The 25,252-nt window shown below is 52.3% G+C and overlaps 2 protein-coding genes across 8 annotated transcripts in view; one reads left to right on the forward strand and one right to left on the reverse strand.

The window, feature by feature from the left end:
• Positions 1-2,092: 2,092 nt before the first annotated feature.
• On the reverse strand, positions 2,093-7,678 carry UBALD2 (UBA like domain containing 2). 2 transcript variants are annotated; one of them, XM_064495506.1, is made up of 3 exons: positions 7,268-7,678; positions 6,833-6,895; positions 2,093-3,253 (listed from the first exon to the last, which is right to left on the reverse strand). In XM_064495506.1, the coding sequence occupies exons 1-3, from the start codon at positions 7,385-7,387 to the stop codon at positions 2,933-2,935; spliced, it is 504 nt and encodes a 167-aa protein (XP_064351576.1). In that variant the 5' UTR covers positions 7,388-7,678; the 3' UTR covers positions 2,093-2,932. The 2 variants fall into 2 exon arrangements, with proteins under 2 accessions (XP_064351576.1, XP_064351577.1); XM_064495507.1 differs by having other exon boundaries at positions 2,093-3,250; positions 7,268-7,676.
• Positions 7,679-18,947: 11,269 nt separating this feature from the next.
• Positions 18,948-25,252, forward strand: part of RNF157 (ring finger protein 157) — a 72,089-nt gene continuing 65,784 nt past the window's right edge. For 2 of the 6 annotated variants that reach the window (XR_010384555.1, XM_031469148.2), the window contains exon 1: positions 21,622-21,833. Coding sequence is in view for 2 of the 6 variants with exons in the window: in XM_031469148.2 (XP_031325008.2) it covers positions 21,746-21,833 (88 nt within the window). In the remaining 4 variants the exon portion in view is untranslated. Of the gene's footprint in view, positions 19,105-20,868; positions 21,050-21,621; positions 21,834-25,252 lie in introns of those variants that run through there. The other 4 variants (XM_064495508.1, XM_064495509.1, XM_064495510.1 and 1 more) reach the window with 4 other exon arrangements.

Consider the following 25,252-nt stretch of genomic DNA (forward strand, 5'->3'; position numbering starts at 1 on the left):
TGGCACCAGCACCAGGAAGGTTCCTGCTTGCCGTCCCCTGTGGCTCACCCTCGAGAGGCTGCTGCAGACGCCAGGGGGGCTCGGACCCCGGGGCCGCCAGGGCTCAGCCGCACCGGTTCCCCTCCCCAGGAATATAGAGCGTAAGTGTGTCGGCATCAGCCCCACAACCTGGAGGCCCAGCCCTGGTCCTGCTCCAGCCCGTCCGACTCCATTTGCGTGTCTCGTTGCCCTTCAAAAGGGCAAGGGGGCTCACTGCTGTCCCCCAAGTCAACTGTAAGGGATGTGCCCCCGTCCCCATTCAAAGCCCAGGGGACAAGGGAGAGCTGCCCCCAGTCAGACGCCTCTAAATTCTTGGAAGTAGTTTTCTGCCTCCAGGTCTGCTCTCATTGGCTCCTTCCTCAAAGTTGGGGTTCCCTTCCCCCACCCCCAGTCCCCCCTGACCCTCTGTCGTGGGAAAGGGATGTCCGGGCAAGAGGCTTGCTTTAGGGTGTGAGAAGGGCGGTAACAGTCACACAGGAAAGAAAAGTGTGGCAGGAAACAGCCCAGAAAAAGGGTTTCCCCCCATCCCCATGTGGGCAAAGGCAAGGTTGACTGGGGGTGTCGTGGGTGGGGTAGGTGCTCCCCATGGGAAGGGGCATCCCCCCTCTTTCCCCATCTGCAGAGAGCCCATTCACCATTATGTAGTGACGAAATGCTCTCACAAGATAGGAGGGGGGGCGGCTTGAACCCCCGGGGTCCTGGTGAGCACCCTGACACCCTTGACTCTGCAAGCAGGAGGCAGGGCCCTGGCCAGCCCCCTCCTCTGCTCCCCCTCAGGCGCCCCCCCCCCCCCCGAGAAATAAATATCAGGTCTCTGGCTCAGTGTCCCTGGCCTAGAATCCAAACTCACCAGCTTGGCAGGGAAGTGGCAGCCAGGCCTCCGGGACGCCTCCAAGAGGGCCAAGAGCCACCTTCCCCAAGGAGCCCAGCTGCCCCGCACCTGGGCCCCGGCTGCCCGGCCGCCCCCAACCGGGGCCCAGGCTGCAAGGCACCGGTGCCCACGTGCCGCGAGGGGCTTCCCCTTCCAGCCTGGGAAAGCGCAGGTGGGCAGGGAGAGGGGAGCGGGTGGGAGGAGTCTCACCGGTTTCCAACCAGGAAATAAAACTGAAAGGACAAACCCAGCCCCAAAGTACACGACCACATGCAGAGGGGCAAGGGCAACTGCGCCCCGGGTTCTGCCCCACTCCCACGGGGGCTGCCCCACCGGCAAGTTTGGGCAGACACGAGAAGGCCCAGAAACAGGGTGGGCTGGCTTGCTAGGCGGGGCCCTCAAGGTCACTCAAGGGCTCAAGGACACTTTGGGCCTCAGCCTCCAGATCGACAGAGGTACCCACGGCAGCACCTGGGTTGCAGAGGGGCAGGGAACAAGCCCACTCACAGGTGCTGAAGGGGCTTGGGGGGGTGAGGGGCTAAGGCAGTATCCCTCCCCCCAGCACAGGACTCACAGAGGAATCCCAACCCTGGGGCCTGCCGCCCACCCCTGCAGCTGGGCGGGCGGGCTCCTCATGCACCTGGCCACCTGCACTGGAGTCTGAGAAAGGACCTCACTGGGCCAGGAATGGCCATCACTGCCTCCGTTGTCATGCCTGGAGGCTGAGCGGAAGGTGGGAAGGGAAAGGAAGCCAGTCCCTTTGGGGACCCACCCTGTCTCTATAGCTCCCTGGTAGCCTAGGCTGACCTTTGTGATGGGGACACACTAACCTAAAGGAGGCTGAGGGCAAAAAGAGAGACGGGCTTAGCTGGAAGATGCCTGGAAGGCCAGGCCGCTGCACGGAGGGGCCATCAGCCCATTGCAGATGACAGTGACGCCAGGACTGAAGGGAGAGGGTCATCGTAACCAAGCTAGGCCCAGTCCCTCCTCTTGTCCCCCCACCCAGCCGCATCCGGCCTGTCCTATCAGGCCCTGGTCTGGATGCCCCTGGTCAGAACATGAAGACCAGCCACCTGGCAGTGGAGCCGGTCCCCCAACCGAAGCACAGCCGAGAACCCCACCACCCTCTTCCCAAGGAGACCACTTGCCCTACCAAGGTAAATAAAGGCACCGCAAACCAGGGAAGTTAGAAAAGTCTCTTTTAAGTTTTAAATTAAAATTTCACCCTGGTGAGATGATTGATTTGGGAACTACATCCAAAGGCAAGCCCTCCGCTGTCACCCGTGCGGCCGGGCGCAGTGAGGGAGGGCGGGCGGCTGCGGGGCAAGCCCCTGCCAGCAGAGCCCGGGCCCTTGGCCTGAGCCAGCTCTGCAGTCCCGCACGAGCCCTGCACACCCAGCTGGAGACAGAGGTGACACCAAGAGAGGTGACAAGAGCCAGAGAGCCACTGAGGAGCCAGCCACTAACTGGGGGTGGGGAGAGCCTCGTGATGGCAAAGAGGCCCCCACACCAGCAGCTCTGGGAGCCCCTCCTGCCGCCACCACTTGGAGAAGTGGGTGGTCCTTCTCCCAGAGGATTCCAGGTGAGACCTTTGAAAGGAGGCAGCTGGCAGACTCCGTGTGACTGCAAGGTCACACCACCTGGCTTCCAACCACCTTCCCTGGGACTGGGGTGGAGGAAGGGGTGCTGGCCCAAGGGGAGGATTCTCTGGCCCATCCCTGCTGACTCAGCACCCCGGTCAGCCAGCCCATTCTCACGTACATTAGTTAATTTTATATATTTTTATATATTATAGTTATATATTAAAAAGAAAAACTTGCCTGAAGAGAAACTCCTGAAGGACCCAAGTGGCTCAGGAAGTTTACTGTCCCCCCACCCACAAAAACTCTTTTATAAAATCTTCCAGTGCGAACTTCAGGAAACCCCTGCCCACCCCAGCTCCCCCCTGCCCTGGCCCTCCTGTGTCCCCCACGACCCTGGACCGCCCCCCAGCTCCAGCCCAGCGCCCGGCGGCATCCAGTCTCATCTCTGGCCATCCATCGCAGCCACGGCTTTCTGCTGGGTGCCCCCCTGCTGTGCTCCCGGGGGCCACGTGGGCTGTGGGTGGTGGAGGTGGTGGAAGCTGTGGGCCGTCGGGGAGGAGGGCGGGATCCAGGCAGCCTGGTGGCTAGGTGGGGACGAGGCCCAGAAAGGGCTGAAGTTTGCAGGGGGGGAGCAGGCCACGGCAGTCATGGGGCTGTTGCTGTTCTGCAGACCCTCGGAGGTGCGAAGCTTGGAGAACATGGCCAGCGCGTCAGGGAAGTTGGGCGGCGTGGCAGGTGTGTTGCTGGGGGTGCACATCTGCTGGGAGAGAACGCACATGTCGGGAGGGCTGCACCCTTGGGCCCCCAATTCCAAGCCATGGTCTGTGATCTCACCAAGCCTTCCTGTGGGGCTCACCCAGACCGGCCCCTCTTTTACCCCCATTTATCCCTCCATAAGCAGTTTCAACAGGACAAAAAGCACCCCTTGCGCCCTGAGCCAATAAAAAAAATGGGGACAGTTCCTACAATTTCCATCAAAATCACAGTATTTCCTGATGCTTGGGAATGACGCCCTGAGTGTCAGAGTAAATGGCCAGAAGCTGGGGTGTCAAATTAAAGCAAGGACAGGGGAGCAGCCCAGGACACCACTGCTTAGCGCCTCACCCTCGGTACGAAACCAGCTGGCTCCCTCAATAATCCGTCCACAGATGAGCCGAGGTTGTCGGTCACGGGAAGGTGGCCAGGTCCAGGGTCTCCCTCCTATGCCAACCTGGGAGAAGTTCCACTTTCTCCCTGCCTGGGTCCCCTGCACATCACAGTACCAGCCAGCGGGCCTCGGAGCCCCGCCACCATTACCTCACTTCTCACAGGGCTGCGAGGTCATTTTGATTGTTCTCTGTTACAGAGGAGGCAACTGAAGCCCCGAGCTCAAGCCACTTGACCAAGGGCCCAAGTCGAGAACCTGGGATTCCAGGGCTCCCAGGTCTGCAGGCCCGAGCTCTTAACCGCTCCCCAGCCACAACTCTGCACTGAGTCAAGTGCAACTTCATGCCTGGATTCCCCAGAGGACCAAAAAACAGGGATTTTGGATTCCTGTGTCCCCAGCGTCCTCCCCCAGGCGGGATGCTGGCAGAGTGCCCCAGTCTGCTCAGTCCCTCTCAGCCCTCTTCCTGGGGTAGTTGCAAACATCCCGACATGCTGTCTGCCGCTACCCCGAGCAAGGACCCTCAGCCAGGAAGGGTAGGGGCTGGTTGCTGGCACCCTCCCTGCCAACACCAGGGACCATCGGCCCACCCAACCCTGCAGCAGGCGCGTGCCATCCACCAGCATCTCGACAGGGCGCGGGGAAGAGGTAGCAGAGAACCAGGCCTGCACAAAGCAGGGTCTGACCCGGCAGCAGCTTCTCCCTTTCCCAGGAAGCCCTGGGAGCCCTTCTTTGAATTTCTCCTAATTTTAGCAACACCGGCCCCTCCCCCAGGCACAGGGCTGGGGAGCAAGATTCTAGGGCTCTTCACCTTGCAGGCAGGGAGTTTTCACAGCTCTGCCGTTAGACCCCGGCCAAAAACAGGGACAGGCCCACAGGAGGCGGGGCAGACCCCCTTTCATTAACTGCGCCAGCCTCACAGCAGCAGCTGAGGCGCTCCAACCATTGTCCTCCTCAGGGGAGGCCAGAGGACCCCGAGCAGGCCCGGCCCCACCCAGACCACTTCCCTCCTCCCTTCACTATTCCCCCCCCCCCCCACCTAGGGCTGACTTCTCAGCAGCAGGAAACAATGAATGGGGGGTTGGGGGGAGAGGCCAATTTCATCACAGCATCGTGACCGACTTCCCCAGTTCAAGTCAGCACTGCCTATCTCCTCAGCAGCCACCCTGCTCCAGAGAATGGCCTAGATCAGGAACAGGCCTGTGCCCACTTGCCTGTGTGAGCTCAGGCAAGTTGCTTAACCTCTCTGGAGCCTCTCTCTACCTCTGTACATCCAGGGGTTTGGACCAGGTGCTATAAAACCCCCTCCATCTCTTCTAACAGCCATGGATAGAGCTTTCCAGCTCCTGAGCATACCCAGTGTCCCCTGCACCCTGCTAATGCCCTACTGTTTCTCATCCAGTGTCTTTCTCCTCATCCTGGCCTTTCCAATCCAAGCCGGGCGCCCCCCTCATCTGGGAAGATGCCTCCAATTGTGTATGCACAGTAATTATGGAACAAACATCTATCAGTTACTCATGCCCTGGGTCACTTCTGGTATTGCTTTATGCCATTACTGATCTCTGGTGTCTTTTCCTTTGATTTATTATCTCTAAAAAAAAATGACCAACTCCTTGAGGGCAGGGATGGTGGTGTCGGCAGTGCTGATGGATACCTGGTGGACTGATGGATATATTGATCGTAATATCAGTTACAAAACCAGCCACTGGTTTTGAGGTGAACTCCAAGAGGATTATAATCCCTTGGGATTTGCAGGGACCCTAAAAGGACCACCGATCACAGCTCTTGTAGGCAAGACTCCCTGTTCAAGGCAGCAGGGTGTGCTGGAAGCCTGGGCCTTCTGAAATGACCACAGTTGGTGGAGCAAACCTCATGGCCCTTTTGACAGTAGTTGGAGGCCCAGGCCTGGGAGCCGGAGCTTCCCCTCGGTCAGGTGCAGGGGAGGGTCCCCTGGAGGTGAACCCCCTCTTGGTAGTTTACCAGGAGCCGGGCCTTAGCTGCCACAGCCCTGCAGCCAGCACAATTCCCCCATCATATTCCAACTCATTTCTGTTTTTTGACTTATACACAGCATGGGCCATTCCAAGCGAAAAGCTGGTTTAAAAGGTCAAGACAGACTCCTCTCTATCTATCCTTTGCAACTAGATGAAAACAGGGTGTCAAGGACAAGACACAGCAGAGGAACCATTTGCCGCTCCTCTAAGCAAGGCGGCAGCGCTGAGAAGGGAGCCGTGGACAAGGACACCAAGTGCTAAAAATGCCAAAAATGCACTCCGAGAGCCACAGCAGATCTCCTGGGGAAATTATGTTTTACAGCCCCTATCTCAGGGCCCAGTCCCTCCTCCGCCAGCAGGGCTAATAGGTAACTAGAGGGGTAGAGAAGGCATTCAAGCCTCTAAAGTGACAGGGGTGTCCTGTGACCGTGGAAAGCAGGATACGTTATGGCCAGGAGGGCAAAGGCCCAGGCCTGGGGCCAGCTTGGAAAAGAGAATAAAGCAAATCCAGGCCTGAACCACTGAGCACTGTTTCCTGTGGTTTTTACATTTCTTCACCTACTGAGGTTAAATGCATTCTTGGCTTATCTTGTCAAAAATCTGTAAGTCTTCCACACTCAGGGTATGTCTTTTTCCATGAACAGGAAAGAGTGAACATAACTCTCTGGGTAGAGCCCAGCTCCCAGGCCAGGGTGGATTTATCCCTTTCCTGTTCCCTGTAGAGCTGGGTTGTTGGGGTGGGGGTGGGGAGCCGCCATTCCAACAGGAAGAGGGGGCTCCCCATAAACAGACACCCCAGGTCCCAGTCCCCCAGGGCCCTTCACTCGCGCTCCCAGTTCCCCAGACGTCTAGTTATCATCCGAGCCCCCTCCCCATTCCCTGCCACCCAGCTACCCCTCCGGCCACCCTCGCCCCGCTTCTAGCCCCTGGCCCACGGAGGGGGCCGAGCACAAGGTCTTTGGTCGAGCTACAGCAGTCCAGGAGGACGGACCAGGAACTTGGGCGAGCTAGCCGGCCAGGGAGCCGCTCTTTCCTGGAAGACATTTTGGCTCTTTGTTTACATCGCGGCGCGGCGCTCCCCGGCAACATGGCTGTCACCGCCGGCGGCTGACAGCGGTCCCCGGCCCGCGCCCTCGGCCGCCCGGGTGGGCTGCGGGCCCGGGCGAGGCCGGCCCTCCCCCGGAAGCCCGGCCACACTTACCATCTGGTGGTGGTGGTGGCTGTTGGGAATGTTGGTTTCTTGGAAAAACGTGCTCAGGGCGGTCTGCGGACAAACACAGCGACAGGGCGGCGGTTAACGGGGCCGGGGCAGGAAGACCACCGGCCGGCCCTACGCCGGCGGGGCTCCTCCGCAGAGTCCGCGGCGCCGCGCTCGGGCCGCCGGGCCGGACCCCTCGACCCGCCGGCCTGCGTCGCTCGAGGGGGCGTCCCTGGGCCACGCGCGGGGGTGCCGGGTGGCAGGGCCCCGCGCCCCACGCGAGACCGCGCGGCCCCGGATCGCCTTACGGGGCGATATAAATAGAGCTTCCCTCCCCCCTTGGCGGCGCGCGGCTGGGCGCCCCGGCCCGCACCCCCGCCCCAGCGCCGGAGCCGGGGAGCGGAGCCGGCCGGGAGAGCTCGCTCGGCCCGCACGCACCTCGAACTGCCAGTGGGCCGCCTGCAGCAGCTGCTTCGCCTGGTCGGCCGCGCAGCCCGCGGCCAGCACGAACTGGTTGATCATGACCTGGTGCCGCAGCTCATCCATGTTCACCGACATGGCTCCGGCCGGCGTGCACTCTCGGCCTCGGCGGCCGCGGGAGGCCGGCTGCCTTCGGCTCGTGATCGCCGCCGCCCGCGGCCCCCGGACCCTCGTCCGCCCCGCCGCCCGCCCGCCGCCCGTCGGGCGAGTGTTGTGGTCCGGCTCGCGCCGCCGGCGGACACCACAAACAACAGTGCGGGGCGGGGTCGGGTGTCCCAACGTTCGGGGGCCGCGAGCCGCCGCCGCTGATTGGCCCGCGCTGCTCGGCCAGCACCCGGCTCCGGTGCGGACGTTCGATTCGAATCCTGCGGCCTGCGGGCCCGCACTGTTTCTCTTTTTGCCCGGCCGCGCCCATTGGCGGACGTCGGCGCCGTGGGGCTCCCCGGCATTGGCTGGCCGCTGTGTTTTGGCTCGTCCTGGCTCGGGATTGGCCACGGCTGGGCTATTGGGGCGGAGCCGCGCGCGCTGATTGGCCTCCCGTGGGCCTGTTTGAACTCAACTTGAAAACCTTGAGTGCCTGCTGATTGGCCGAGGCTCCTCTGTTTGCTGTTGTAGGCTTGGGGGTGGTGCGGCCAAGTTCATTCATTACTTCATTGAAACCGAACATGCTCAGCTGGAAAAGCAAGACAGAGTAGCTTTGACTCATTTCCTCTGAAAGATGCGGTCATCTCGAGAAACAGAGTGATCAAAATAGAAAACAGAGCCTTTGCAGCTGCTCAAGTCTCAAAATTGTTTATTTTTTTAAACTTTCAAGCAGCTTTTTTTTTTTTTTTTTTAGCTTTTTATTGAAATGTAAGATACCCCCTTCATGCCTCCTTCCAATCACTACTCACCCCAGGGGTCAAACAGCCCTTCCCTACATTTTTAGGGCAAAACTTTACTCTCTGGAGATGTAAGCCAGTGTTAATGTACACTAAATAGAATTGCAAGGGGGGCGCGGGAGGGAGAAATGAGACTTTCTCGGACACTAATATCCCAAACTGAATTTTTTTTCCCCTTAAATTGATTGACCTAACTGAAACTTTAATTTCTACCATCTTTTAAAAATAGAGTGTTTCTATACAGGTACTGGCTCTCAACTCTAGACATTTAAAAGCAAAGTTTGCTGATATGCGCTGAGCTTCCACCTTCTGGATTAGGATTTAACATTCAGGGTTTCTGCTTGGGAATTGTGGGGGTGGGGAAAGAACTAGGAATTTCAGCAGACCGAAGAAGGCACAGAGGTTAGGAAGGTAAATCTTGCTAGGAATTCACTGTTAGAATTTCTGCTTCTGAAAACCTTAGTAAGTTTTTGATCTGAAATACCAATCACAGAGTATACATAATTATTAGTCAAGAGTCTGCAGAACAGGCTACAACGAAGAAAGCAAGCCATGGTTCTATTTTGACGTTGCCCAAAGTGGATTTAACTCTCCATCTAAGAAAACTTAGCCATATAAAAAATAGAATTATAAATAAGGAAAAAGTTACACCCAGTGTTTATGTACCGATCAAAAACAGCCTCGGGCACTACACTGAGTTTGTCCCATTTAGTTCGTCTTTTTGTTTGTTTGTTTTGAACTGACGGGAGTCAGCTTTTTGCCTGCCCGAACTCGTGTCTCTTGCCGTAATTGCACTTAGCCGCCCCCAAGTGCGCATGCGCTAAGGCCTGGCGTACGGCTGGAGAGTCAAGTACAGCTTGCAGCCCTTCCCTTCCAGTAATTACAAGGTGAAAACAAAAGTGAGCAGCCTGCAGCTGCCATCGCCAAGGAGCCCGGGCCACAAGCAGCCCCAGAACAAGGAAGTACTGTCACTGTGGGGCTCCAGTTTTCACAAGTACATACAGGTGTCCAGCATACCAGGGCCATGAGTAGTAGCCACTACCTGGGCAGAGGCATTCCAGGCTGCAAGGAGCTCTTAGATCTTTACTAAGAAGTTCTCAAGGAAGACAAGGTCCTGAAAAACATCACAATTGCCAATCTTATTTTTTTTCCCTGGATATCAATGTAGTTTATTCCAAAGATTTCTTTCCTGTTTACCATTTGCAGGGCACAGACGTGGGCCCCTGGGAGAGGCGCGGGAGACAAGTCCTCTAAGCCAGAGGGACCCGCTCTGCTTATCTTCTGTGGGCCTAAGGTCACCTGGGCAAAGACAGCAGCAGAGCTCTGCCTCTGATGTGTGGCCATGAGAAGTGGAAATGCTTAATCAATACTTCGGTTTCTGAGAATCTGTTTGGAGATGAATGGGGGTGGGGCTTCCCCTTCTCAGGCTGGGAAACAGAGTGGCTCCCTCCAGGGAGCGCAGGGAGAATGAATGAGGTCATGTTTGTAGAGGGCTTTGAGCTGTTGGGATGAAAGCAGTTCTCCAAGTGCAAGGTATTATTAACTGAAGGTATTATTATTTTAATCTGAGAGGACAACATACAGCAGGTAAAACAGAGCAATAAAGACAAGCCCATTAATAACAAATAAAACACAGTAGTTGCCTCGGAAGGAACAAAATCCTCGTTACCTCAATGGTCTAGAACGAGCCATGACACAGCAACCGAGAAGAGAAACAGCCTTAGCTGGTATTTCCTCGGGGCCCGGATAACAGGGACGTTGTGAATGCAAGTTATTAAGCTGGTGCAGAGACAGAAAACAATAAATAGCTGGTCCGCAACAAACAGCTGCCATTTACCAAGCTCTTCCTGTGAGCCAGGCACCTGAGCTTACTGTCTGTTAACTCATTTCAGTCTTCACATTGATCTAGAATTCCAGTTCATGAGCAAGGCGGTTAAGGCACAGAGGAGGGGAGGAGCTTATCCAAGGTCACAGTGATAAGTGGTGGAGTGAGGCATTGGCCCCGTGCCGTTCAAGAACCTGGTGGTTAACCATTACACCATACTACCTTACTTGATACTGTGGTTGTCCCCTCAGTGGGGCTCACAAGCAAGAGTTACCAAGGGTGCTGGGACTTCCAGGGGGAATCCTTGAAAAGGAGTGAGGTCCAGATGGGGAAAAGGGGGTACCAGCTGTCTTGGGCAATCATAGGGGAGGGGTGGAGAACTGACATTCCCAACCTCTGTCTCTGCATTGCCTTCCATCTCTAGTCCCTTTTCCCTCCTTTCTACCTCTTACTCCCCTAACCCAAACAGAGACAACAAAGCTGAGAAAGGGAACTTGAAGGCTCTCAGGTATGAAAACTTTGTACACCTCTGCACGTCTTCTCTGACTTGGAACTCCCAATAGACTTGAGGTTCAGAGAGGGCGAGGAAACTACTAAAGGTCACACAGCCCCTGCCTGATTTATGGTAGCACTGGGATTAGATACAGGTTTGGTTGATCCAAAAGCCCATTTTCTTTCCCCTTTCTCTCCTTGTCTCCCATCCCTTCCTTCTCTCCCTTCCACCCTTCTGCCCCCACTCCCTGCTCCCTTCCTTCCTTCCTTCCTTCCTCCCTCCCTTCCTCCCTCCCTCCTTCCTCAAATTCTTATTTCTTGTAATTTCAAAATGCCTAGACAAAGGGACAAGATGGCCAGGAGAAGTAGAAGGATGTTGAGATCAGGAGAGGACGCAGGGCCAGGATAAAGAGACCAAAAGCAGACAAGAAGCACCGAGGCCCCCTGGGTAGCTGGGTTAGTCTGGGCCCAGGCACTCCTGCAGGTCAGGCCCAGGAGGTGGGAGCTCGGGGACTGAGAGGCAGGGGAGCTCCCTTCTCCTTTCGTGGACTTCTAATGTTATTGCTAGCTCTTGTTTGTTTAACACTTTTTTTTTTTTTTTGCTACTACTTGTCATTTAAATGTATGCTTTTTCTGTATGATGGGTAAGGCAGATTTTGCCACTTTGGAAGCATTCATTTTTCTCTAGTCTTTTTCCTTCCAGAAGATGCAGGCTTAGTGCGGGAGTACTTCTCCTCCAGGTAAATCCCAGTTTTCCTCTGTGATCAATTTATGTCGATTGAGAATGTACTCTGAACCCAGCTCTGTGCTATTCTTTATTTGGATGAACTTATTTAATACAAGCACTCAGTGAGGTGGGGACTGTGCATATCTCCAATGAACAAAGAAGAAAAGCAGAGTCAGAGAGGTTAAGTGACTTGCCCAAAGTCACTCAGCCAGCTCAGGATGGAGCTGAGATCTGAACCCAGGTACATGTGTTTGCTCCCAGAGCTGCTGCTCTTAACATCAGTCTACTTTCTAGCCCTGTCCGCACCCTGGAATCCACCTTATCTTCTCTCTTAGGGGTATTGAAAAGACACAAAATCTTGTCTGTCCTGTTGGAAGTAGTGGGAAGGTCAAAGCCAGTCCTCAGGTGATGAGTTCATGCTGGTTTACACCAGATTACATTTTCACCAAATACCACATGTCTACAAGGGACAAAGGCCATACCACTCCCAGCACAGTTAATGGCTTTTCCCAAAAGCAGAACTGGTGGCCTGGACTCTGCCGGCCCTGTACCTGCTGGCCCCGTGATAAGGCGGCCCCACCTCCAGCTGCCAGGTAGGTGAGCCTCTGGCAACCCTTCCAAAGGGTGAGCAGAGGTGGGTTTTTGCCAAGGGGGACAGAAAGGGAAGGCAGAGAGACAGCATTCTTGGGGTGGGGGGGATCCTCCTCAGGGGTCCTCAATTGTCTGCTTGGATTCAGGCTCCAGCCACTCTCTATGGGACAGGAATTGATCAGACTGGGCCTGGCTAGCCCCGCCCTTGTGTCCAAAACACAGGAGGCCTGTTGCTGTGGTAGCCACTGACTTCGGGCTGGAACCAGCCTTCTGACCTGACACGCCTTTTTTCCCGCCTGAGAACTCTATTATACACCGAGTTTGTCTGTAACCTTTGCACAGGTTGAAGAATAATGAACAATCACCCCTGTACCCAACACAGAACTGAAGTCCAAGACTAGTGCCTTTGAAAACCCCCACATGACCCCTCCAATGTATCCTCCTTTCCTCCCCTGAAAGACTCAGAATCCTCAAATTTGCGTTAATCCCTCCCTCGCTTTTCTTTGTCATTTAATCCCGTGTGTGTCTCTCCAGACAATGGAGATGGTGAGTGTGAGAGGCTGATTCCATCGCATACGTGACTCGCCCTTCTGCTGGGCCCAGTCCCTCTCTTCACTCTGTCCCACGGCTGGCTCTCTTTTTCTCTTTTTCATGACCTCTGATCCAAACTAGGTCACAAGGATACAGTCCAGGAAGGCTTCCTGCAGGAGGGATAACTGAGCTGGGAAGAATTTGGGTCAATGGAAAGGAAAAGGAGGGGAATTTGGGGAAGAGAAAACAGTGCAAACCAAGGCACCTTGAAAACAAGTACATAGCAAGGCCCATGGGGCTCCTGCTGGGAGACAGTGGGGTCGGGGAGGTGCTGAGCCTGGAGAGGCAAGGCTCAGAGTGGGCCTGCCCTGGGCAGTGGGGGAGGAAGGGCGTGAGCATCATTTCTTTATCCACAAAAAACAGTACAGGTCCTCAAGTTGGTGCAGAGACTCCTCAAATTAGTCAGGTTAGGCTAAGCGATGCTGATGTAACTACAACCCTACCGTCTTAATTCTCACCCAAGAAAAGTTCTCTGCCATTTGATGACTCTCCAAAAAAAACTGCCTTCTGGACAGTGATGTAATGATCAATCCAGCCCGTGGGAGCTTCCACTGTCTTATAGCTCCTAGTTGGCAGCCTGCATCTGTCTCTGGTTTTTGTAAATAAAGTTTTATTGGAACACAGCTGTGCTTATTAGTTTGTGCATCAGGTGTGACTGCTTTTCTGCTACAGCAGAGCTGAGTAGTTGCCACGTGGACCACAAAGCCAAAAAGGTTTCCTATCTGGCAGCAGGCAATGAGAGGGCTGGAGGGTTGAGTACTGGCAAGTAAATGCAGCTCTGCTCACGGTTCATTGTCCAGGAGACTCTCGTGGTCTCTTCTAATTTCCAGGGGCCGAAGAGGCTGATCCTCCACACACCCCGAAGTAGAGAACAGCGGGTTGGTGAACATCAGCACTGAGCGAACCACCGCCATGCGGCACCCCCACAGGCACCAGGCTGCTGGGCAGTGAGGGTGAACCTGTTTTCACTTGTTTATCTCTACATCCTAGAGTCATAGTGGGAATTTAAATGGACCAGGACTCAGCAGAACAGGGGAATGTTGGAAAAGTCTGGGGTTTCCGATGAGATAGTGTTTGATGTTTTGGAAACTTTCAGGAAAACAGGAAACCAGGGTATGCTGGCGGGGAAAAAAAGAGGGAAACAAAGTTCTGGAGGAGAAGCATTTGCTTAAAGTAAAGCCCCTGGTCTTTATTTTTTTTTTCTCCAAGTTTGGCAGTGACAGGTGCCTTCCTCCTTTGGGAATACAGGGCACCACAGGGTGAATGATGAATGTGTGCTATTTCCTGACCCAAAGAGTCCACGGCACACAGATCACTCTTTGGAGCAAGCAGGGTGCTGTTAATAAACACAGGGCAGTGTTCCGCATAAAGAGGAAGGAAGTGCCTACTGAGAATGAGAGCACTGGGTTGTACACAACATAATTGGGAAACCACCAGAACACGCCTTGTCACCAGCGATATCTGTGCCCATCATGCACTGGACCCTGAGAGCAGTCACAGAAAATCCCGTGACCTGCCCTCAGGGAGCTTCCAGACCAGAGCTGCCCCAATGACCAGACTGTGCAGAGCCCAGTCATCAGACGGGATTGTGCAAGGAAACAGGGTGTCTGTCCAGACTTGGAGGCAGTTACAAAGCACAAGGTTCACTGAAGTGTCTATAGGGGAGTTTAAGGCCAAGAAGGACTTCCACAGACAAGAGGAGAAGGGTGGTGGTGGTCAAGGGGCTTGTAGGAAAATGGTCCTAATTCAGATAAGGAGATGATGTGAAGAAAGCGGGTGGGATAAGGAAAGCAGATTAAATGAGAGAGGCGAGGTGAAAGGGAGGAGGAGAGAGGTCCCCACGTGTTGCCCTTTTCCATAGGTGCCACCGCTGGCTTGGTGATGAGCAGTCCTGGCCCAGGGACAGGTTTTCCCCCATGGAGGCTGCCAGGGCAGGCAATCTGTGGGTAAGACCTGGGGCTTTAGGCTCAGGTGAAACTCAGGCAGGTTCCTGCTCCCCTGGTTGAGTGAGCCTCAGTTTCTTCATCTAAGAAATGGGAACAATACTTATGGGTTGCTTTGAAGATGAAATGAGATCAGACATTCAAAAGTGCTTGGACGAAGCTGTTGCTCAAAAACAATATTCTTTATAAGTATTTAAATAGTTGTTTTCCTTTCTTTCTTTTTTCTTTTTTTTTGGCGGGGAGGCTATTAGGTTTATTTATTTATTTATTTATTTATTTTATTACTTTTTTAAACAGAGGTACTGGGAATTGAACCCAGGACCTCAGGCATGCGAAGCACACAGTCTACCGTTGAGCTACACCCTCTCCTAAATAGTTGTTTATTTAATGATTCCCTACACGTAGGAAACAATGCACTGTCAAATCCTTCTGGTGGATTTGAAGAAACCTTAAGACCAGAAGTGTGCTGGGAAACTGGCTCTGGGGAATGGGGGAAGCCCTGATTCACAGCCTTTGATGGTTTCTGTGGTTTAACTAGTCCCATTATAGCCGTTTTCAAGCTACCAACAGTTTAACAACTGGCTGGCAAAATTCCGAATGATCAGTTCTGGACAGCAGGCCCCAACCCAATGGGCTTTCTAATGAGAACATGACACCTAAGTGAAGAGTTAACAAGAGCGGTTCATAGACGCACATCCCCAGTGCACAGAGGGCCGACCCAGATGGCGAGGGCTCGAGGGCCCTGAAGGGTGGCATTTGCTTCCAGCGCCATGACTGGGGCTGCTGCATTGTGGGGAGAAGAAAGAGGCACAGGCTGGCTTTTCCTCTGGCCGTTCAGTATCCAACACAAGTGTATGGGGGAGATGTGTTCCCGGCATTCTGGGTTCCAGTGGGCGTGGGAAGATGATGTCTCAGGGGAGCCAAACCCCTGGGCTCTGCCTGCAGCCAGTGGGGCACTAACTTCAGTTTCATCATTACCTGATGAAGGCAGGGTCTCAAGTGAACATCCTGGCTCAGAGGCCTGGAACTCCGGCTTTAAAAACTTGTCTTTTAGAATCCAGCTGCTTTATAACAGTTATTTTTAGTTTAAACAAAGTACTTACTAAGCTATGTGCCAGGAACTGTGCTAGGGCTTCACATAGCTTGGCTAACTGGATGTTGCTGTTCTCATGTTCATTTATAGAGGAGGAAACTAAGGCTCAGCAAGGTTGAGGAACCTTCCCAAGATATACAGACATAATAGAGAAGAGCTGGTGGTTTTTTATTCTTATTTTTTTAGTGAAGTGTAGTTGATTTACAGTGTTATTTTCAGGTGTACAGCAAAGCAATTCATATATATATATTTTTTAAATTTCTGTTTCTTTTCCATTACGGCTCATTGCAAGAAATTGAATATGCTTCCCTGTGCTTCCCAGTAGGTCCTTGTTGTTTATCTGTTTTAAGAGCTGGGTTTTGAACATTATTCTGTTTGATTCCAGTGCCTGATATGCTTTTTGCCTTTGAGAGCTGGGGATATCCTGCCTGTGAGTTTCAACTGAGTTACACAGAAAATTATTCATGCAGTAAGACTCCTGAGAAAGAAGGGGCAAATATGGGCCATGATTCTCAGAGGCAGCTTCATGGCAAAGGTCAGATTTCAGCTGAATGGGATTGACCTTGGCACAGCGGGTGGCATAATCAGAAAGGTTTTTCATGAGCAAACACATAAGCAGGGAAGACAGCTCTTTTCAGGCTACAAGCAGGAGTTTATTGGGAAGCAGAGAGAGGAGAGGGCTCAGGGATAAAACATCTGCCTTGTGCAAGGTAATAGGGGGCCACTAAAGGTATATGGGCAAGAGAGTAACAGAATGATGGCTGCATATCAGGAAAGTGAACCTGAGAGTGATTTTCAGGATGGATGAGGGGAGAGAGCAACAAGAGGCAGGAAAACCAGAGAGGAAGCTAGTGAAATGGTCAGACCCCTTTTCATACACAGATTGCATCTAGGAATATAAAAGATAACAGTATGCGATGAAACAATATAATAAATATACACTTCGTAGTGTAGAAAAAAGACCTGAGGCTCCCAACAGTTTCCCTGAGGACCGCAATAGTAAGCAGTATCTCTGCTTGTTACAGTGTCAGGCTTAACACACAGCCTTTGAAGTGCTCTGATGAGGATAGTAGTTGTCACTGAAATGAACACGGAATTAGCTCAGGAATAAATGTGTCTTTGTAAACGGAGTCACTGAATTGGCTGGAGCTCAGACTTGAGAAGGGACGCACTATTACTGTGTCTCTGACACTTTTAACCCACTTGCCGAGAATCCTATCTAACCCTCGGTGGCAGCTCTCGCTCACTCCTCTTTTCTCATCTGCCCTTTGGTTCCCCTGCCTGGGAGGAGTGAAGTGACCTATCCGACCTCAGCGCTGGCTTCAGAGGAGCAGAGGGAGGGCGAAGGGAGACACCAGCTGAGAGCAGCTCTCTGGCTTCCTTATCTCAAGTTGAGCGCAGTAATTAGACAACTTCTGCGTGAGGGCGGTTTGTCGCGGATCGTGGTGCTATTATCACAACAGGCGAACACACGTGTGTTTGTGTTGGATTTCTGAGCTCGTTCCTTGAGTTGATTTGCCCTTTATACTGGCTCTAGAAAACAGCATGTCCCGCAAAAAAAAAAGAAAGAAAGAAAAAGAAAGAAAGAAACCAAACCAGCAGTACCGGTTTCCCATAGCATGGCGAGGCCCAGTGCACCGAGCCTGGGATTCCTGAGTTCTGAGCCGGGCTGCCACTGGCCTGGCCTTGGGCAAGTCCCTTCCCCTCTCCAGGCTGCAGCTGCCTCATCCGTCAGGTGCGGGGCCCTGGACTAGACAGCGTTTAGGCTTCTTCCAGATCTGATGCTCCAGCCAGGACTCGTGTTAAGAAATCCTGGAGAAGGAAGAGAATTTGTTCTCATGTTCTTCCTCTGATTTTCTAAGTATCCGCAGTTGAGCAGAGAGGTGTGGAAGCTGTCACCACGCTGCCTCTTCCACATTCTGGTTTCTCTGGGTAGCAGGAGACAGATGCTGGGCTTTTTGCCTGCCTGGAGTATTTCCCTGAGAAGAGCACAGGGGGCAGCTGATCTACACTGGGCTGAAATGTTAGTGGCACCTTCTTTCACACTGACTTGATCACACAGCATGTGCAGCCCCAGATGGGACTGAGCTCAAACCAAAAGAAGAGTAGGCAACTGAAGGCAGAAGCCAATGTACAGAAACAAGCTTACAGGCGCTGGTATTTGAGAGAAACGATCTGGGACCAAACTAAACTAAAGTAAAGCAAAATCAAATGAACTCTTCTATTTTCTTTAAACCAGTCCTTGACTGGGATTAATGTCCCAGGTCCCTCCTTTCTTCAAATACCAGATGCCTGGGCAGCAGGGCTGGAGCTAGGGTGAGGCAGTGAGGCCTGAGAGTAATCACCCACTTAAAGGGTACACCCCAGGCACCTCAATCTCCCCATCCAAGCCCGGCCATGCTGGGCAGTGTAAACATTGTCTTTCCTTTTGGTCTGAACTTGAAAAGTAGATTAAGAAGCTACAAACCCAACTGAAGTCTGCAGCGTTTGAACAGTTTCCCTTTGTTAGCCGCACACAGCTGAGCAGGAAATTAACAATGAGGAATTCACACTTGGCAAGAAGCGAAATATGAAAGGCTGATTGCTGATTTCCTAGTGGGCAAGGTTATTTTCCTAAACAGAGAGTCTGAGGTTGCCAGAGGAGCCGTTTGCTGGGTCCCAAAACATTTAAGATCAGGCCCCTCTGTCAGCATCAGGCCCCAGCACCCTGATCTGGAGCAGGATGTGAAATTCTCTGCTGGTGGTTTTAGCTTTAATCCACTGAAGCCACTGATCAAGGACTGAAAGGGAGATCAAGGGCTTTGTGTGATGATTGGACCTTTTGGAGAGAGTCTGCACTGAATCAGAACAGCCGGGGCTCTAACCTTCCCGCCCCTCTAGCCCAGGCAGAAGGGCCAAGCAAACAGCCAAGAAGGGGCCTGCCTTTGCCCCTTCAGGTCCCCGAGACACCCTTCACCCTGCTGCCTTGGGAAAACTGTGCTACATACAGGGCAGTGTCTGCCAGCTCTTCGCCTGCAAGCTCTCCCTCCTTCCTGATACAGGAAACTGCATATCGTTGAAACGAGTGGATGTGTTACAAAGGTGGAAAATGCACATCTGAGCTGAAACCGGGACAGCCAAAATGAACAAAATTAAAAGCTCAAAGGAACTAGCTGACCTAGAAATTCCTCTTCCCTATGCTCCCCCTCCCCCCACGCTTCTCCTTTCTCGCTTCGACCCAAGGTTGAGAAGAAGGGCTAGGACCCGATGAAATACATGGCTTTTACCTTCCTGCCTCCCTTGGAGGCTTAGAGGAAACCCCTAGGACTTTTAAATGCTGGGTTCTCTGCTGGGATTCTCCCAAAGGGCTGCATCCACAACGTGGAAATGGATAGGATGCCTTGAGGCGATTTACACAAAGGATGCAAGGTATTTGCATGTCATTTCCCTATGCACACTGTGCCACCCCTCCCCAGAACATTTCTTCAAGTTAAAAGTATTTTTATGGCTCTCTAGACTGCACTCATTTCTGAATTTTTCCTCTTGTCTGTGCCATCTTCTCCCTCCGGGCCTCTCCATGGCCCAGATCTCTGGCAAGGGAGTCCAGAGGCGCCAAGGAAGGACCTGAGAGGAATGCAGGACTGGTTTCCCCCCAGAGGCGGCTGATCCAAAGGTTTGCTTATCTCGTCTTCTCCCTGAGCACTGGCTGAAGTTCTCTCTTCCAAAACTGTAACGCTGTGTGATTACATTGTAGACAGTAGGACTCTAACTCAATTCACAGAAAGTCTCTTTGATCTAGAATTTTCTCTGAACTACCTCCATCCCTTTCTCTCCTGCCTCCTGACCCCAGGCAGCTTGTTACTGTTCTCTCTTCTTTTTTCAAAAACTGAGTCTCAATTCACGAATCACTGCCAGTGAGGACTGGGCTATTTTACAGACAGGGATACTGAAGCTTGATCCTAAGGGCTTAGCCCAAAGTTACACAACTGGTGAGGGTCTTGATTTGTCCAACTCAAAGTCCAGTGCTCGTTCTCTGCCTCAGTTTCTTCAACTGTAAAATGGGGGTGTTAATAGCATGTACTCCATAGGATGGCTGTGAGGGATCAATGCTTTTGTTTTTTTCTTGTTTTTGGTTTTTTATTTTGAGGGGGGAGGTAAGTAGGTTTGTTTATTTGTTTGTTTGTTTATCTATTTTAATTGAGGTACTGAGGATTGAACCCAGGACCTAGTACATGCCAAGCATGCACGCTACACTTGAGCTGTACCCCCCAACCCGGGATGAATCCTTTAATATGTGTAAAAGTGTTTAAAATAGGGCCTGGCACGTGAAGGGTGTTCAGTAAACCCCCACTAATGTTATTGTGCTGGGTCTTGTGTTTTACTGGTCTGAGCACTAGATTCATGATCCACTCGTGGGAAGAGGAACCAAGTTATCAGCTTGAGGAGTGTGATCCCAGATGGGGAATGAGTAAGCCCATTTCCCAAGCTCAGAGCAGGCTGAGGTGGGACAAGAACGGATCCTTGCAAGCAATGGGACAGAGCCACGTCCCACCTGGGGCTGTCTGAGACAGACGTGGGTAAACCCGTAAAGGGGACGGCGCCCCCTTTACGAAATGCTGAGGGCAGGAAAGACAAAGACTTCCGAACAGAGGCCGAGATTATAAGGCATGCTACTCTGCGATGTGCTGAAGGCCTTCTGTTTTGAGGAGGTTCTAGATTCTTCATGCCTTGTATTTCACCTTTACCCAGTAATTACAAGGTGGGGCCTGTGTGTAGTGAAAGAAGTGTCAAGGAGGTCACAAGTTCCCTCCCAAAGGCACGTCCAAAAGGCTTCTAGCGGTCAGGGCCAGGGGCTGGAGGGAGGGCTCTGGATTCCACCAGGGAGCCCTGCTGTTTGGGAGAAGCTGCTCATTCGCCTGTCTGCGCCAGGAACTTGCCCTGCCACTCAGGCTCTCCTCAGCATCAGTTGACAAAAATGACAGAGATGTGTTCCTGCTGTCCTGGGGACCTTGATAAAAACCAAGGCAATTGGGGGTAGGTATCTTTAGCACCACATCTGAGGCTGAAAAGAGGGCGATGAAAAATACAAAGAGAATCAGGAAAGAGTTAGACTCTATTAAATGGCTTTACAAACCTAATCAAGGGAACTCGACACCCCCAAACTGTACTCTGAACGTTGTCGAGAAGTTGTTGAAATCATGTTCTAGCAGTTGAAGTTTCTGCTGATCAGTCCACCCTGTCAGAAAAAAACACCAGACCCACAAATAAAATAAACGGTTTAAAACACAAATGTCTGTAATTAAGCTCTGGAGTGATGTCTTCTGCCTGTCCAAGCTTCCCACTGTGTGTGTGTGTTTTCATCAAAAGAGCCCGCACCCCCTACCCCCTCCGCAGGGCCCCAGTTGCATTCCCCTGCGTTCACTCTCTTCACTTGCAGGCCTTGCCAAAGTTTCCAAAAGGTGAAATCAGAGGCTGAACGTCTTGACCTTATCCTAGGTTGATGATCTCCTAACTTCAGGGCTACATGAGCTGCCCAAGGGACCCATAAACAGAGAGCATGGATGGAGTTCAGCTTTGAAAGGAGCTACGCGAGAGGGATGACGACATCGTCCTTGCGGGTCAGCAGCACTGCCCAATCTCCCCGACCCCTGGGAGCCCCTCTGGGGAGCCCACTCGAACTGCCCTGGCTGGAGGGCTGAGGGCGCCGCTCAGCTAGGCTTCTGACCATTGGCTTTGGCAGATGCTGAGGATGGGGCTGGAGAAGGCTTCCCCCAGGCAGGGAAGCCGCGTGCGCCTTTTGGATGTTGGGGACAATGAGGAGTGAACTGCCGGCCCCCGGGGCCCGGCGCGCCGCGAGGAGGCGGCTCCCGAGTGGTCACCTGAGCCGGGTCAGCAAGCTCTGCCGGGCGACTCGCCCTCGGCCCCTCCATCCCGAGGGGGGACGCGAGCCCCTGGCCAGCCCCGTGCGCCCGGCGGCCGCTCCGCCGCGTCCCGCCGCCCATTGGCTGGCCCGGCGCGGTCGCTCCCGCCCCGCCCCGCCATTGGCCGTGGCCGCCGCGGTCCCCGCGCGCGAGCCGCCGCTGACATCACAAGGCCTGAGGCGGCGGCGGCGCCCCCGGCCCAGCCCGCAGCCCCCTCGGCACAGGCGCCGCCGCGGGGCCCAGCGAAGGATGGTGCGCGGCGCGCCGGGGGCTCCCCGCCGCCAGAGCCACAGCGCCGAGACGGAGCCGGCCGCGGTGGGCAGTCGACCCCCGCACCGGGCGCGGGGCGAGCGGCCGCGGTGAGGCGCCGAGGACGGCGCGGGCGCAGCGACCATGGGGGCCCTGACCAGCCGGCAGCACGCGGGCGTGGAGGAGGTGGACATCCCGTCCAATTCCGTGTACCGCTACCCGCCCAAGTCCGGTGAGCACGACCCGGGGCTGGGAGGAGGTCGGGATGCTCTCGGGCGGGGACTCCGGGGGTCCCGGAGACCGAACCACCGAAGTCCCTGCAAAGTGATCTTGGAGGGTGGGAGGTCTTGGAGGAGGCCTGGAGGGGTGCTTTAGGGCCTTTGGCGGGGTCGTCGAGGTGGGCAGCCTTCCCGCCGGGGGACGGGAGCGGCCTGCACACATCCGTCCTGTAACAGAGACGTGCACTCTGGGGACTGCAGCTCCCGAGGGGCGGAGTGCCCGCCGGCCGCAGCGCTGCGTCCATCCCTTCCCTCCTGTGGGAACGGGAGCTGAGGGTTAAGATGGTCTTGGCATCTGAAACGGGCACCTGTGCTAGGTGCCCTGGTCGACACTTCCAGGCCTCCGGAGAGGGAGGGACAGGCACAGGTTTGAATTAGGTTTCTCGGGGGATAGCTTCCATTGCCCGCTGGAGGATGGTAGTGGAAAATGCCTTTGCGGTGCTGGTGCTTTGCAAGAGGCTGTCAGAAGAAAAAAAAATGTTCAACAGAAACGTTGGGGAATCTAAGTATCAGAGTCACTGGGCTTGTCGCTTTGTCAAAGTAGTGGCAAGCCTGTTTTTTTTGGAATGAGGATAGCTCTGAGCTCAGGGCACAGGTATGTAAAATGTATAGAAGTACTATGTTTCCAAAATCATTAACAAGATAAATGTCTCCAGCCTCTGGTTTGTAGCATAAATGTTGGAAGGAGGGGGGGGATTTTGATAGCACAAGAGAAGCTCACAAGTGGATTGAGGACCTGCCAGTTCTGAACGGCTGGTGCATGACTTGACTCTTTGCTCTTTATTTTTCATTGCTTTCCCTAAGACTTTTGGGGACCCATGGCTGCTATCTTCTCTTTGACTTAGGACCTGATGAGGATGTTGGTGATCTTGGAGAGGTGTCAGAATTGCAGCAGTAGAATAAAGACATCCTAATAAGATGAGCTGGCTTCTCAGCAGTCTGTCCAGTTTGTGCCAGGTGAAAGCAGGGACCAGACAATGAACCTGCACCCTGCAGAGTCTCTGCCAGACTTGTATTGCTCACTGCTTTTTGTGCCAAAGAATGAATCCTTGCAGAGACGAATATGCTTCAGAGCTGCTTTAGAACAGTCTAAGATAAAGGCATGGGTCATTAGTGTTTTAATAAAGCTCTAGCTAATTATGACTCTACGAAACCAGTGCACAAGGAAGCATGTGTTTTGCTTTTTAGTAGACAAAAATATGCATAAGTGTCTGTGGATTTTTCTTTTCTGAAATCACTTAGCTTTTATTGATCAGGATTTGGAGCATGTTTTGCTGACCTTGGAGTTTTCAGAAGAGTTTGCTGCTCCAGAAGAGAATTCACCCCTCCTTTCAATATGAGAATTAGCCTTCACTGGAAGGCAATTCCCCAAAGGATGTTAATACAAGTATGACTCTTGGAATGATGATAATTAAAGGGTAATGGACCAAAACTTTTCTTAAGCAACATGCTCAATACCTACAGTCTTAAATCATCCTCTCCACTCCACCAATCCTTTGAAAGTTTTACCTAATGGTAACTTATTTTTGTTTGTTTGTTTAGATAATGGTAACTTATTTTTAATCAGAGCTTTTGTATCAGAGAAATCTTTGCAGCAAGTGGACCAAATTATGTGTATTGAAGGTAAAACACAGAAAATAGGAATCAGAACTTTCATGTCCCTGTCAGCAAACCTTTGTGTCCTTGAAACTTTGTGTCCTTGCGTGTATGCTCTAGTCTAGAGGCACCTCCTTTTCGTTATTGTTGTTGTGGGGTTTTTTTGGGGGGGTATTTAGGTGTATTATTTGTGGTACCGGGGATTGAACCCAGGACCTTGTGCATGCTAGGCATCCCCACCTAGAGACACCTCTTATCCTTCATCTAATCTTGAAATTCACCTGGCTTTTCATTCAACTATAGTATTTTAGACCCAAAAGATCCTTCCAGAGAATTTGGCCCCAGACCCACTCATTTGGCCAGGGTTACCCAGCAGGTGAGCGCTCTTCTTCCTAAACCATCAGCCTCTCTGCCTTTCTCAAGGAACTGGATTTTGAACTTGTCCTGGATGATTTGTGGAATGAGGCTGTTCTGCATCAGAACTGAAATAAAACTCAGGGGCCTGTCTCCCTGTTGCAGAATCAGACTGGGTTGATTTTGAGGACTCCTTCATTGAGTACTGATAGCAGAACAAAGCAAATAGCAGGTGACTGACCTGGCTCAGCTGAGACCGCCCTCGGGCTCACTGGAAAGTCTCTGTAACTCTAATGCCTTGGAATAGTTGTTTCAGCGAGCAGCATGGTCACGTCTCCCTTTAATGATGGTCACAGTGCCGAACAGAAATTGCTAGTGTGTGTGTGTGTGTGTGTGTGTGTGTGTGTATTTTTTCAAGGAACCCCCTAGTTTTGTATGCATGTTGAACTGGAAAAATTTCAAAAGTATTGAGAACAGCTGATTTCATGCTGGAACATGAGTTTGTAGCTTTTCCTTTTTTTTTTTTTAAATAAAGGTAGGTGAAAATAAAATAGCCCCAAATTATTTAGAATTATTTACGTTTTGAATAAGTAATATAATCACATGGTTTGAAGTTTAACAATGAAAAGGCATACGGTGAAGGTCACGTTCTCACTGTAGTTGTTCATCCACCCAGTTCCCCCCTACACCCCTCCTGTACCTAGGTAACCACTTTTGGTTTCTTTGGAATTCTTCCAGAATATCTTGTGTAAATACGAGGGTAGAATGCTATTTAGACTATTCTGCCTTTTTTTCACTTTCAGAGATATTGGGGATCTTTTTATATTATCTCCATATTGGAGAAGGTTTTTTGGTGGTGGTTCTTTTTATTTAAAAAAAACAGCTGTATAATATTCCTTTGTGTGCACTTGCCATCCGTTATTAACATAGTGTCCTATTGGTGAACATTTAGGAGGTTTTTTTCCCCCCCAATCTTTTATTACTGCAAATAATGCAGCAGTGTTATATATATGTTCTTAGATGGTTTTTTAGCTTTGTTAATAAATACATGAATATTAATCATTTAAATTACAGAAGGTATGATGGGCGTTTGTTTTTGTAGAGTATTTCCACATTAGCATAGAAAGCTATTTTTAGTACTATTCTGCATTTGTAGTTTTTTTTTTTTAAATTTACTTATTTTTATTATTTTGGGGGGAGATAATTAGGTTTATTTACTTAAATATGTTAGGAGGAGTCCTGGGGACTGAACCCAGGACCTCGTACTTGCTAAACATGCACTCTACCACTTGAGCGATACCCTCCCCTTAGCTTTGTAGTTTTTGAGTTAGAAGCTGTATGTGCTTTTAAATCCTTCTCTGAGATCTTTGCTTCTTTAAAAGCCCACGATCATTTGTTCAGCAAAGGTATAGCTTTGCCGAGG

Source organism: Camelus dromedarius, chromosome 16 (genome assembly GCF_036321535.1).
Source record: "Camelus dromedarius isolate mCamDro1 chromosome 16, mCamDro1.pat, whole genome shotgun sequence".
NCBI lineage: Eukaryota > Metazoa > Chordata > Mammalia > Artiodactyla > Camelidae > Camelus > Camelus dromedarius.